The sequence below is a fragment of the Gavia stellata genome, chromosome 2, assembly GCF_030936135.1.
Source record: "Gavia stellata isolate bGavSte3 chromosome 2, bGavSte3.hap2, whole genome shotgun sequence".
NCBI classification, from domain to species: Eukaryota; Metazoa; Chordata; class Aves; order Gaviiformes; family Gaviidae; genus Gavia; species Gavia stellata.
The window spans coordinates 23,695,233-23,709,166 of record NC_082595.1 but is presented as its reverse complement, the minus strand read 5'-3'; the positions used below and the strand labels follow the sequence as shown (position 1 = coordinate 23,709,166).

At 38.4% G+C, this 13,934-nt stretch overlaps 1 protein-coding gene across 2 annotated transcripts in view; it reads left to right on the top strand.

The window, feature by feature from the left end:
• Nucleotides 1-13,934, top strand: part of PRKD3 (protein kinase D3) — a 44,292-nt gene that overhangs the window by 6,761 nt on the left and 23,597 nt on the right. The window contains exons 2-6 of one of the 2 annotated variants that reach the window (XM_059830787.1): nt 6,019-6,157; nt 7,876-8,007; nt 8,734-8,891; nt 10,574-10,763; nt 13,505-13,582. In XM_059830787.1, the coding sequence (XP_059686770.1) occupies nt 6,019-6,157; nt 7,876-8,007; nt 8,734-8,891; nt 10,574-10,763; nt 13,505-13,582 (697 nt within the window). Of the gene's footprint in view, nt 1-6,018; nt 6,158-7,875; nt 8,008-8,733; nt 8,901-10,573; nt 10,764-13,504; nt 13,583-13,934 lie in introns of both variants that reach the window. The other variant, XM_009813919.2, reaches the window with a different exon arrangement.

Sequence of the window (13,934 nt, the reverse complement as noted above, 5' to 3'; positions counted from 1 at the left end):
GCTGGGTAGGGATGCAGGATAATAGATTGGAGTGATTTCAGTGAACGAGGAGACTTTCCAAGGTAATGGGTGTTTTGCACCATTAGACTTTGGAATTAACTTTTAGTGGTTTGAAGCATTTGTTTTGAGTTATGATGGGTTATGAGATATTGAACCTTGAAACAATATCCGCCTACACTTCTCTCCCTAGTGTGAACTTTTGGTGACTGGTCCAGAACTTTGTAAAGTAAATCCTGGAACTTCAAGTAGAGGGATTTTTCAGTTACTGCCAAGATAGAAAGAAGCCTCAGTTCTGTTTCGCTCCAGCAATACTGGCTGCTGTATATTGAGTTCTTCTCGGTAAAAAGAATGGAGTAATGTACTATTAATTAAAACTAGACATGCTGTAATACTTACAGTATAAGCATGCTAGATAACACCGATTGTTTTTCTCAGTGTTACCACACTAACGCATTAGTAGTGTTGCTTGTGCTAGTACCACCCAAGTACAGAGGATTGCATACGTTCTTTACATAAGTTGATGATATTGGTGTACCAGAGATGAATTTTGGCACAGTCTGTTGCATACGTAGACTTTCCGCAAGTGATTTCCTGTAGTTAGATGCTCTTTTGGAACTGTTAACACTGGGAACAGTCTCCTTTTCACTTTTAGGAAACATAATAATACTGGGATTAGCAGTTCATATGTTCTGAGTCACTATGCAGATACTTTGGGCTTTTATGCAGGAAAGTAAGAGCTGTATAATCCTGTAAGATAAAACAGGCTTTAAAAAATTCTGCTCTGAGTTTTGTTTTCAAGTTTACATTATGAGCTCTTAACACTTCAAAGGAACTGGATAGTGTTCTTCCTTAACAGCTTCATGTAATTGAGCATAAGGAAGGCTATAAAAGCTGTACTTTGTTGCAGTACAAGAGAAAAATTTGGTAGTGTACAACTTGAACATAGTTTAAGCTTTGTGTAAAAATTCTGTTAAAAAATACCACTTGAAATAAAAACCTTATTAATCGATGAGGTTATTCTTGGCCAGCAGTCCGCACATAGCCTTCTGGCTAAGGTGCTAGCAAGGAATGCTATATTCCCGAATGTACTGGGGAGCGGAAGAGAGCAGGGCGCTGCACGTCTGTAAGGAGCCAAGCTGCTTGCACAGCTCCCCTCATCGAAGCCTGGCTAAGTGCCTTAGACATGGTCTTTGACGGGCCACCTGCAGCTCATCAGGGCTGGCCATGCAGAGGGCAGCCAGCCAGTGCTTCCATTGCTTGGGCGCACAGGACTGTAGTGGGGGCAGAGGAGAGTAATCTGAGCTGAAGTTGTGGAAAGGAGCAGTCAGAGAGGCATCTTTGTGTTAGGGTCTGTTTTTTATAACAGGGGGATCTTGGTGGGAGGGTGTGCAAGGAAAGGGCGGGACTTGTTCATCAAACTTGAGAAGTTTTACTAGAGACAATTGAATCTGACAGCCTCCTGGCAGAGGCGAGGCTGCTGTAGCTCCATGCCCCAGGTCCAACCAGTAGCAAGACTGACCACATATTCCCAGGAGGCACAGGCACTTGGATACGTGTGTACAACACATACATGTATACACACAGATTGACACAGGCAGGCACACAGAGCACTCGCATGAACACAAACAGCACCAATGGTTTCATGCTGCACCCTTCTCTGGTGGTTCAGGATGAAGGTCTGTTAGTGGGAACGTGCACACACACACACGTATGAACAAAAAACCAATTAAAAAACCCCGTGGATGTCTCCAGCAACTGGGCTCAGGCCCTCTCTTCCCAGTAGCAGCCACTGGATCTTGGTCTTTCCAGTTGCTGGCACCTGGATATTCAAGCTCTTGATTTCATTCACTCTGGTCTCTCCACTTGGTGGCACCACAGACATGTGGGTCCTCTGACCTGTGGTGTGGCTCCAGTTGCTGGCACTCAGATGCCCCATAGACACATGTGCTCAGAATGAGAACTCATCATCCAGGAAGACAGTTAGAAATGGAATTTAATGAAAAGATAGGGCAGGTGGTGCTGATGAGGCACAGGGCATGACCAGACAATTGTTCTGGCCAGCCCCTGTTTACAGGTGACCAGCCTTTTTTTATCTTCTTATCCCTCTATTTTTTTCCTCACATTTACTTCTTCTTGAATCACCTCTTTCCTTGCCTCTGGTTCCTTCCATAAACATCCCAATAAGTCTTGTACAATCCTAATTCCCTGGCAGCTTATAATGTGTCCCATACTATTGGACAGCAACCCCTCTCAGTCCAAAAGGTGCTCTAGTGTTGACTTACCTTGATTGGGTTTATGGCTGGTAACTGGGGCTGAGGCTCCCCTGTGACAGCCCTGGGAGAGGCCTGGACAGGGTATCCTTTCCTTGGAGTCCTTAATTTGGGTTCCCCACCTGCCCTTGTGCCTCTGGCATGTAGAGATGGGCCTTTGGTGGGCTGATGGCTCCTGTGATGGGCCTGGGAGGAGCCAGGCAGGGTGTTGTATGGGTCTGCCTCACCTGCATTGTTCCTCTGTGCTCCTTTGTGGACATGCAGACAAGCACCTTACCTAACAGGCAGGATAGGTAAGGGAGCTATTACAAGGTTCCTCAGCTATGCCTGTCCTGTTGTGGATTCAGGAAAACCTTGTAGCAACTGCAACTCTGTAGTACCAATGAACAGGTTATCTCTGTTCTAATGCTTTTAGGCTTTGGAATTATTGTTTCAGAAATGGAGATTAGGCATGCACAATGCATAGAAAAATGTGTCCTAGGTGAAGTCTGTCACATGTATCTGCAGAAACTGTATACAGAGTCTGTGTTTAATGATGGACTTCTTGCAATAAATACTAGCGTAGATTATGTTAGTCTTGTTAGGCCTGGGCTTGTGATTCTGCATCTTAGTCTAGAAGCCTACTGATCAAGCTGAAGCTTGTAAATAGAGGAATTATCTTTTAGGAGGTTAAATATTATAATTATGAAAACAGACAACCTTTCACAGTCATTTCGTCCATGTGTATGTATACTTGTTTTGAGAGAAGAGGGCAGTAAAACATGTCAGTACAGTATCATAAGCATTCACGATACACAGCTTAAAAGGTCAGTTTAATTAACGTAGAACCAAATGAGGGTGTTGATGCTAACAGTTCTAACAATCTATAATAGATGATTTTGCTTTTTTAACAATACTTTTATTCCATAGAAATTAATTTAGCCTTTGTCTGGAATTTATTTGAAAACCAAATCTTAATTATAGGCATTATACTGTTATTTACAAACTTTGGAATGAATGTTGATGTTGCTTTCTAAGGAATGTAGTGTCTCATATTTTTAATGATTACACTTGCTGTTGCAAAGAGGATTTGAGTATATATCTGTAACTTTTGTTTATTGTGTCAGCTAATGCTTTTTAGTCACCAAAATTAATGTAGAATGTTTAAAACATTTTAATAAATCCAAGATTTGTACATGAGAATAGGTAAATGGTGCACATGCAGAATACATATGGTCATAGCATTTAAAAGTGCTTCTCGGTATGTGATTGTGATCTCTGGTTACTGGGGTGGGGCATTATGTGTAGGGATGTTCTGGCAGCTGCATGATAGGTTTGTGGTCTCAAAGAATGAGAAAAAGAGAAACAAAGACATATCTTTATCAAAAGAAGGAGACTTAAACCTGTGAAATATCTTAGAGGTTCCTTAAAATCTGTGGTTTGTAGGTGGCTCTGTGAACTTAATACAAAGAGGCAATAGTTCACACTGATTCTCTGAAACATCAGTTGTCCCTCCTGACAGCTGAAATTAATATCAGTGTTAATAAAAAGTGTCATGTTTATCTGCAGGCTGATACATACCATATTCATATTGATTTTTCTCTCCCTTTTGTTGGAATTAAGTTTTTCAGCAGTGTGATGCAATTGATGTACTATAAATAGAAGTTATCTTGAGGATACAATTGATTGCAGCATGGATGTGATAGCTTCCTCTTGATAGTAGCATTAAGATGTGATATCTGGCTTAACAGTGTATATAGTATCAAGGAATAAAACCTCACAGCACTTATTAAAAAAATGTAAACATAATTAGTTTTCTTGTTAATTGAGGCACAGTGGAATTTTGAGTTAGAACTTAAAGCAGGTTTATGCATTGTTTCAGGTATGAAGAACTGTCAGTTCCCTTGGAAGAATTACTAGTGTGCTGTATCTATGCATGTTCTGAATATAAAGTCAAGTCCTGTGCATACTTGCAGAGACACTGAGACATGTATTTGGGCAGCACAGCTAATTCTCAAGCTCTTTATTTGCTTTCCTAATACAAGTAATCTTTGGGACATTGGAAAAATGTAATTTTCAGAATATTCATGGGTATTTGCTATTTATCAAGATGAATCAGTGGATGAGTGTACTGGAATATAGTATGGTAAGAGAGGAGTTCTTACAGGTAATTCCAGATGACCTAAGGGATTTTAAGCAATAGCATTTTCTTGTATAAAGGTTGAAAAAGCATCTGGTTTAGGGGAATATAATGCTCCTGTCATATCTGTACTGTCATGGCTACTGTACAGAGTACAAGAGAGTATCAAGTTTATGTAGGGAATCTAAGAGTGAGTTGGGAGACAGAGGAAGCAGACTGCTGCTTTGGCATCAGCCGAGTGAATCAGTTTCTTGGTGCTGCAGACTAAATATCTACTCGTGTCAGTGTAATTTTGTCAGGTCCATTTTTTGCTTTTGCATGGGTTAAATGGCACAAATTCTGCCTCTCTCTGTGACGTCCAAGTAGATAGTATACTTTCCAGAGCATGGGGATTCTTGAGTATTATGTGTAATGTAAATGTATAGGGTATGCGCACCAAAACAGAGAAAGCCAACTTAATATTTTGGACAAAATTGCTACTGGAAAGAGGAAGTTATTTTCCCTCTGAATGGGAAGGGAGTGTGAAAACAACAGGCATGACAGATACTTTCATTATGTCTTTGATTTGGTAGAAACAAGCCTTTGACTACTTTAGCTAAGGACAATTAATATACCGCAAGCTTCATGCAGTTTAGACCCTGTTACGTATTGACTGTGCAAGATCTAAATTACCAAACTGTAGTTGTGTTACCTAATTAATTGAAAGTTTGTTGTGTGTTTTTTCTGTATTTTTTTTCCCACATTCTTCTTGTCTTCTTCTGTGGAGCACTTCTGTGTGTGTGTTCCCGCCTCAAGTTTGATTTCTGGTTTAAACAAAAAGGCCAAAGGAGCTGGTTGATTGGTACTCATTCCTCTCCAGGGTCTATTCCTGCTCTTTTTCTCTGTGAACTGTCTGTTTACTTTTAAGCTTTTCATTTTAAGAACTTTTACTCACACTTGACAGTATTTTGAAGAGTGGGGAAAATACAGAATAAGAAAGCTATTTTCAGTGAAGTGTCATGGAAAAATGGTGTGTTACTTAGTGTATCTATTCCCTATATGGATTTGCAATATTACCTTTTGTTCTTGTGGGGAATCGAGTTCTGCTTTATTACGTCTGCAAATCTAAACTGTTGTAGAACAATGATATGGAGCCTCCCTTGGCTTGCCCCTCAAGAAAAGTGTAGCAGGTGCTGCTGGAGTGTCTCCAGCTGAATACCTGTCTGACCAGAATGACTGTGAAACAAGGGTTACAGGTGGTGGTATCCGAGTTAGAAAGATCTGTATTGGCTTTCAGGTGCCAGACTGATTATGCAGGTCTGAGAGATTAAAAACCCAAAGAAACAAAAATGCTAACTTTTTTTTGGGGTTTGAAAAAAAGTGTCACGGTAGGGGGGAACAGGGAAGAAGTTGGTATTGATGAGTTTTATTTGTACTGTTTTGGTGGGTCTTGGTGGTTTTGTATTTTTTTTTAACCTTTTTATGCTACTTTTCAGTTCAGAAAATGCTTCAGTTCCTCAAAAACAAGCATATCAATTTTGTTTTCATGGAACACTTAAAATACTCAAGTTCTGTAACTGTTGTTAAAAGCATCTGTGGATAGGATTATCAAAGAACATGTGTTAATTTAGAGTTTGCTTTCTATTGCAGTTTCCAGAGTGTGGTTTCTTTGGCATGTATGATAAAATTCTGCTCTTCCGTCATGACCTGAACTCAGATAATATTTTGCAACGTATTACGTCAGCAGAAGAGATACATGAAGGAGATCTTGTTGAGGTTGTGCTCTCTGGTAGGTATTGTTGTAACAGTGGAACAGCGCTTTATTCAGTAGATTAAAAGAAAATAGGACTTTATGGAACATTATATGCTTGCCTTGACCTCTTTGACTTAAAAGTCTCACACTGGGTCACTGTTTTGGGGTAGAGATTTCAAGAAAATCCAAGTGGTACTGATGCTTCAGTACTGAGTTTTGTTATTTCATTGTCATGCTTTAATCTTTTCCAAGTTTATTATTATAAATAAATCTGAATTATAAGAATATGAATTTATACTTACAATAATACAAGTTTATTATTATAATTATTGAAGCTGAAATGCAGGTAGGATTCAGGATTTGCTCTTCCAACCCTGTCATTGGCTTTCTTTTGCTTAGATCTGTCTTTTTGTTCTGTAGTTTTTGCCATTGATGGTTTATACTGCTAAAAGGCTTCATATAAACGTAGTTGCTGAATCATACATACAAGGACAGAGTCTTAAGGGTTATTGTAGTGTTTGAAAACTTTATTGTTTAAAAGAAACTGTTCTTAAAGTGGTGGTTATTAACCTGTAGTACTCATCAATAACGAGGACAAAAAAATCCCCAAACCCTAACTGATTTGAATTGTATGTGTTTCATCAACACCCTGTCAAATTCAACCAAAAGCCAGCTGTAGTTAAACTACAAATAAAGGCTGGACTAGTATCGAACAGTTCTTTCAGACTTTGAGGACTAAGTGCTCAACTGAGGTTACGTTCTAGAAAGATAGATCTCTTGGCTCTCATGGGATTAGATTTATAAATTGGGTTGATAAAGTATGGTTTCCAGAGTCATAAGGCTGAGTTCCTTGGCTGCATTTCAGGACCTACTGTTCTAGGCATGACTAGGATGTTCAGTAGCTGATCATCTTGGTTTGAGCTTTTCATTGCTTCTGATGAATGGCGTATTTGGAAAATTGGTCCTGTGTGCCTCTTCTTGACAATTTCTGACAGTTTCCTTATAAAGAGACGGACCACCAGAAACTGAGGCATTTTGAAGACATGTAAATCTCTTTCAGTAGGGTTTTAAAACTGAGATGTGAGAATCCGAATAGGAAGTATTAGTACATACTTGATCAAAGAATAGTAGCCATCAGGGCAAGGTAATGTTGGTGTAAAATACCACTTTTTTTTTTACATTCCAAAGAAACAGGACAAAAAATTCATTTAAACATATATATGCTTGTTTAAGAAAAAGAACATCACTGGTGAAGTTTCCAGTGTTCCATGGATACTCTATCCACAGTTCTGTTTTAATACACATAGAATTCAATCTAAGTTTTCACTGGAAAAAGTCCTTTAGAAGATAAAAATCTAACCTGTAGAACTGTCCTTTGTTTGAAAATTTTGTACATTACGAAACAGCTTGAAAATTGAGTTGCTCTTTCAAATGTTTACTGTTAAGTTGATTTTAGCAAAGCTTGTTGTATTTGCCTTCTCAACTTAGTGAGGTTTTCAACATTGTGACTCATACTGTTGATTAGTTGTGGCCATTAGCCTACAGAATCCAACGGATTTTTTCCTCAATAAAAAAGCTTACTGAAAACTATGTAATCTTCTAAATGCATGTTTAAATGGTATACAGTAAAATGCTGATGTCTAAACAGCTCATTAGTGTTCTTTGAATCTGCCATTTTTAAAACAACATATTCTTTCCATAAATCCTTGTTGATGCTGTGGCAAGAACCGTAACTTACTGCAGTTTTTTAAAAGCTTTGGCTACAGTTGAAGATTTCCAGATTCGTCCTCATGCACTTTATGTGCATTCCTACAAGGCTCCTACTTTTTGTGACTACTGCGGAGAGATGCTTTGGGGTTTGGTACGACAAGGATTAAAATGTGAAGGTAAGTCTGTGATTTTTTTTTTTAGTGTATTTTTGTTTGTGTATATCTATATAAGATGAGGAAGAAGAAATTGTATCTTGTTTGATATGTTAGCACGTGATAAATGTAGTATTTCATAGAGTTGGAAGGGATTGTAAATCAGGAAACCCAAGTTCTGATCCCGGCTTTAACTCAAACTGTGTGTGACCTTGGGCAAATGACTTAAGAAGTGTTCTTGTTTCCCAGTTTGAAAAAAATAGCAGGCTTACAAGGGTGTGTTCCTTGCACAAGGAGTACATACTATGGAGAGACTCCCGAAGGGGAATCCCTTTCCTTATGGCCTTCATCCAGCTGGCTGCTTAGCACTCTGCAGCCTGCTGTCAGGTACTGATGCTGCCTGCTCACTGGCTTTTCCTTGGCTCTTGTGCTCCAAAGTGAGGGAGTGATGAAAGCCTCCTGGTGGGGGGAGAAGTGAGGAGGGCAACCAGCTGCTTCAGAGCCTTAGACCTTGTTTCTAGAGCTGGGCTTACTGGAGACCAGTATTATAGCAAGTAGTGAAAAAAAGAAAGCTGTTTCTGTGGATCTCACCAAGAACACTAAAAGAAGAGAATTTTAATAGAACAATCTATTTCTGTCTTTACCATTTTCCTGGATCATCTTTTTAATTAATTTATCAAAATATTAGTACTGTTTTTGTTACTTGGAATGTTGGGAGTTTTTTGTCTAAAAAAACCCCTTTTCTTTCAGGTTGTGGGTTAAACTACCATAAGCGATGTGCCTTCAAGATTCCAAATAACTGCAGTGGTGTAAGAAAGAGGCGTCTGTCTAATGTGTCTCTGCCAGGAGCAGGGCTTTCGGTTCCAAGACCAGCACAAGCTGAATACTCATCATCTGCCTCTGAAGAAGTATGTAATGTGAAAGGGGAAACAATTTCTGGTTTTAAATCCTTTAACCTCTGGGGAACTAGCTAGTGTTTCAGTTGGCTCATAATGAGTACGAGGGAGTTGAGCTTAACCATTATGATTTGGTTTTAGTTCATTTTAAAATCTGGTGAGTCTTAGACTGTGACACTTACTGATAACTATTATTGCTGTGAGAAATGAAATGGGAAGTAAATTATAACTTTTATATAAAATTTTGTTATTAGCCTGTCACTCGTGGTTATATGAACTCCGAGAACTTTGATTCCAGGAATGATAAAACACCTTGCCTTCTTTGTAATACAGATTAATTCTGTAATTACGGTATCAGTATAGAATAGTTACTTGACTAGAGCAATACAAATTGTAAGCTATTATGCTGGTAGAGGAGAGAGTGTTCCTGATATGCTGTTAAGCTTTTCACAGAGTTAATCTAAAAAAATCCAAGCCCTGTCAAGGAGGGTGTAGGGGATGAAAGGCTTACGGTAAAATCAGTCATCCGTAGTAGTTCTTTGTTGTAATGGTTATGATGATTGCTGAGAGGTTATCAATTATATTGCACATATATTGGGGTCTTAAGACAACGCAGGCAGTGATTAGATCCACTTATTTCATTGCTGCTTTTACTGTGGGATAAAAGCAGTGCTTTTGAGACTTAGTCTTTCCTACTTACCTAATTCTATTACTTTACAGTATAACAATTCTTACATTATTACTATATTTTAAAATATAAATTGTATAGCTTTTCTAGTTCAAGAACATAATTTTTCCAGCTAGAAGCTACAAAGCCTAGTCTTGAGTCATGAAGAATATATTTATTCTGATGTTTATAACTATTGGTAAGATTTATTCGATGAACATAGAATTGCGTTTCTCCTTTTATGGAATTTAACTTTGATTTCTACATGTGTGTTTAGTACCTCTTTGACACCTCTTCTTTGCTATCCAATTTCGAATACTTGCCTTAGATGATCAGTAATGTATTATCATATTTGCAGTTCATCTTTCAGCAGTCTTAAAATGCTTAAGGTCAGATGTACAGGGCCATGTTGCTTTACATTTTTCTGTAGATGTAAGTAACTTATCCTGCTGAATGTTCGGTGTGATACTCAATGCCTTTTTTGTTTTAATTGCTGAAGTTGTTTTTTTTTCGAACTTAATTTCAAAGATTTCTTAGGGGGGTTAATTTCCAAAATAATTTTTTAATTTTCTAAATATTTTTGCTTAACTTAGTAAGCTATCCAGGCGTGCCTTACTTTGCTTTTTAAAACTAATAGCTTGAGGTAGTGATTGGATTTTGGTTTGCCTACCTCCAGTGTTTTCTATTTTATCCCCTACTTAGGGGTCTGTACATGCTGTCTGTGAACGTTGCCAGGTTGCTTAGAAAAAAAAAAAGTAATAAAAGTGAATTTTTTAACATTTTAGCTTCTGTGGAAATAAAGATTCATACATACTTTCCTGCTCTCTGCAAGGCTTTTCCGTCTGGTGTTTCCTTGGTTTTGTGTTATGATATCAGAATGTCCTTTTACAGCTTCTTGGTCAGGTTGCTTACTTATCCAGTTACTTTCTGAGCCAACACCTCCCTTCCAGCCCCACTGACTTTTTCTTTTTTTTTTCCTCAAGTAGAACTATTTTGGTGCAAATCATGTATACCTTCTTTATTCCAGCGCTGCTGTCCAGAACCTAGTAAGAGGATTCCCTCTTGGAGTGGCCGTCCCATCTGGATGGAAAAGATGGTGCTTTGCAGAGTGAAGGTTCCGCACACCTTTGCTGTTCACTCTTACACTCGTCCGACCATATGCCAGTATTGCAAACGGCTGCTCAAGGGCCTTTTTCGCCAAGGAATGCAGTGTAAAGGTAAACATTCAATTTTCTGCTGCAGCAATAAATTTCATTAAAGGTCTTGTATTAAAACTGATTTCAACTTATGTTTTGATTGCCAGAAGGCTGTATACTGCAAAATGGGGCAGTATAATTTTTGAAAAATTGCATATTTTTGAGAGAATTACAGCAGCCCTCATTTTCATTTTAGAGACTGTGCATGTAGATTGGGAACACCTTAATTCTGGAAGGATAATTCTAAATTAATAAAAATGGGAAATACTTCCCTTTGTCCTCTAGACTCATTACTAAAGAATTTGTAAGTTTTCATTATATTATTCTAGTACATAATACTGGTTATTATCTTTTGGAAAAAATTTGTACAGGTAGGTGCCTTTCCTGCACTAGCTTAGGCTTCATCAGCTGCATGGTTTTTTTATTTAGCATATGTTAAGATGCATGACTTCAGTTCTCGGACTCTTTTATGCAGTTCCCAGGGCATAACTATGACATTGTGATCTTCTTCCGGCTCTTTATTGCTGGATGGTGCAGATCTGCCAGCTTTGTTGCAGGGAAGAAAACTGTAGTGATGAATCCTAAACATTAATATGGAAAGGACTTTCCATTGGTCTCATGGGAGTTTGTAAAACGTGAGTAGCAAAGGTCAACATTTTGAAAGAGGTCACTTAACACATTTTCAATTTCCTTTAGTAGAAGAGAGCAAAAACTGTAAGCTTATAGCTGTGTTATTTCTTTTGACTAAAAATACTGCTGTCTCATGTAAGTAAGGAAGTAGTTTTATCTTTAATTTTTGTTTTTATCAATTTGCAGTCTTTGTAGTCTGTTTGAAGTCTGCATCCTGAAGTGTTTTTGATTTATTTTTTTTTCAGTCCGTGTGTCTCTTGGATACATGTAATACATAAATAATGAAGCCTGTAAAAGATGCTTTGCAGTTTTAACATATAGATGCTACTGGCCATATACAGTTGTGACTGTATATCCAGCTGAACAAATGGGGCTCCCGCATCAGTTTCAGGAAAGTGAATGACATTCGATAAAAATAGCATTTATGTATGAAAACAAGCCTAGAGAAATGTTATGTATGCACACAGGACAGAAATAAGTATATTGATAGGCCTCCATTTATGCAGTATGATCCTATATGTATTTTTAATATAACAGGAATTGATATCAAACAATCAAAATATTTTCATACTGCTTTTTCCTACAGATTCTTAAGGTTTCCCACCGACTTCCTTGTGCACATTCCCAAAGCTTGGGGTCTTTCAGCAGTCCCATGTTCCTGAGTACCCGTAAGAGCCCTGGATTTCTTGAATTCATCCAGGCTTCTACTTGGACTCTGAGGATGATCTTTGGGATGCTAAGGCTGTATTTGTGGTAATAAATTAAATATGCCCAGGAACATTCCTGGACACTGAGGCCACTGAGACAAAATGACCTGTGCTCATGAACAAGTTATCTTAGCCTCCCAGCCTGGCTGGCTGTATGCAGACTGCCTGTTGGGAACAATTCCATGGGATGCTCTGATTTATGAACTAGACCTGGGAACTGTTTTGGGATTGTGCTAATGCTGTGGGCCAAAAGCATGCTAGGAGATGTTTCTAACTGTTCGCTGGACTAGAGAGTTGTATGGCAGTACCTAAGAATGTTTCTGGATGTAGTTTAATTTATTAGGATTGGCTCGCTCGTAGTTTTTCTAGTTCCCTGGTAGGATTTGAAATGTCTCTGTTTCTTCCAGCCCGCTTCAAACTAGTGAAGTAACCATATTCCATAATATGGGCTGAAAATGCTGCTATAGAAAGGGCAGTTCATTGGTCTCTGAGGATGCTTCCTTGTAGGCACTCAGAAGCCGAATAGGATTGTATTTTGCTCCAGGGTTTGGCTTCTCTGCTACTAAAAATGAGGAGATACTGATTTTTCTCTTGTTTGGGCTTGAAAGGAAAGCACAATGAGCTTTCTTTGGATAGCAGAAAGGAGCTAAATTATCAGTTTGAAAACAGTTGTGGGGGCAGTGGGGAGTTTTGAAATTAACGATGTTAATACAGAGTTGAAAATTACAGTGATGGTGCTAATAAAGGAAATTCCTGTTAATACCACCAATGTTGTATGCTGGACTTTGTTCAGTAGGCTGCATCTGATACCTGAGATGCAGAAATGGCACACATCCAGGTTAGATTGCATCTCCACGTCAAGCCAGATCTGGGCATAATGTTATGCTGTCTGCCCTGTGTCAGCAGGCAGAAATGGAGCTTCAGTGTTCAGCCAAATCTGTTAGCTGAATGATAGGGGAACTGGACTTTGGGATTTACTGCAGAGCGTATTTACTCTGTGATATAGGTGTGTGATACTAGAGGCTCTGATGGCTGCAAGTCTTAGGCAGCAGGTGGGGAAAAATGGTAGAGATGAGACATTTAAATAATATAGCAATGGAAAAAAGGGTGTGGAACAGATGAGAGGATGGGAAAAATTACATCATAATGGAAAAAATAACTGAAGAGAAAGCTAGAGAAGTAGAAAACTGTTTTGTACTGGGGAAGTGCTGACATAATAAATAGTGGTGGGGCAAATCAACATGTGACATCAGGACAAGATTGTTAATTTCCTTCTGGAGCTGACCTCATTGGTGCTGTCTTCAGTTACATGCAAATATATGAATCCGAACTGAAGCTTGTGATGGAAGTAGTGAATGATAGAATGTTAGTGTCTGAGTAGGAGTAAGATTCTGGTATCATGGGCTTATTTCACTTCTATTTTAGATTGCAGATTCAACTGTCACAAACGCTGTGCATCTAAAGTACCTAGAGACTGTCTTGGAGAGGTGATTTTCAATGGAGGTAAGATGAGAAACATACTTTCAAATACCGACAGATCTTTGGAGGCTTAACAAGATGCATTAGCTTTTGGTTCCCTCATCTTTGACTATTTTATGTCTTTTTGTTTTATCTTCCCAGTTTTTTCACCTGAGATCACTGACAATTAAAAAGATTCACTGTAAAACTTATAGTCTGACTTTTTAATTTTACTTAATCAGTCTTGGCAGGTACAGTATCCTTTGCTTGAGATTACTCAAGGAAAATAAAAAATCAAGAAATCTTCTCAATGTACAAAAATTAAACACATGTTGTGATCAGTCTGCTCAATGTTCACCATGAAATACCTATTTTCAAATGTTAATAATTGAAGAGA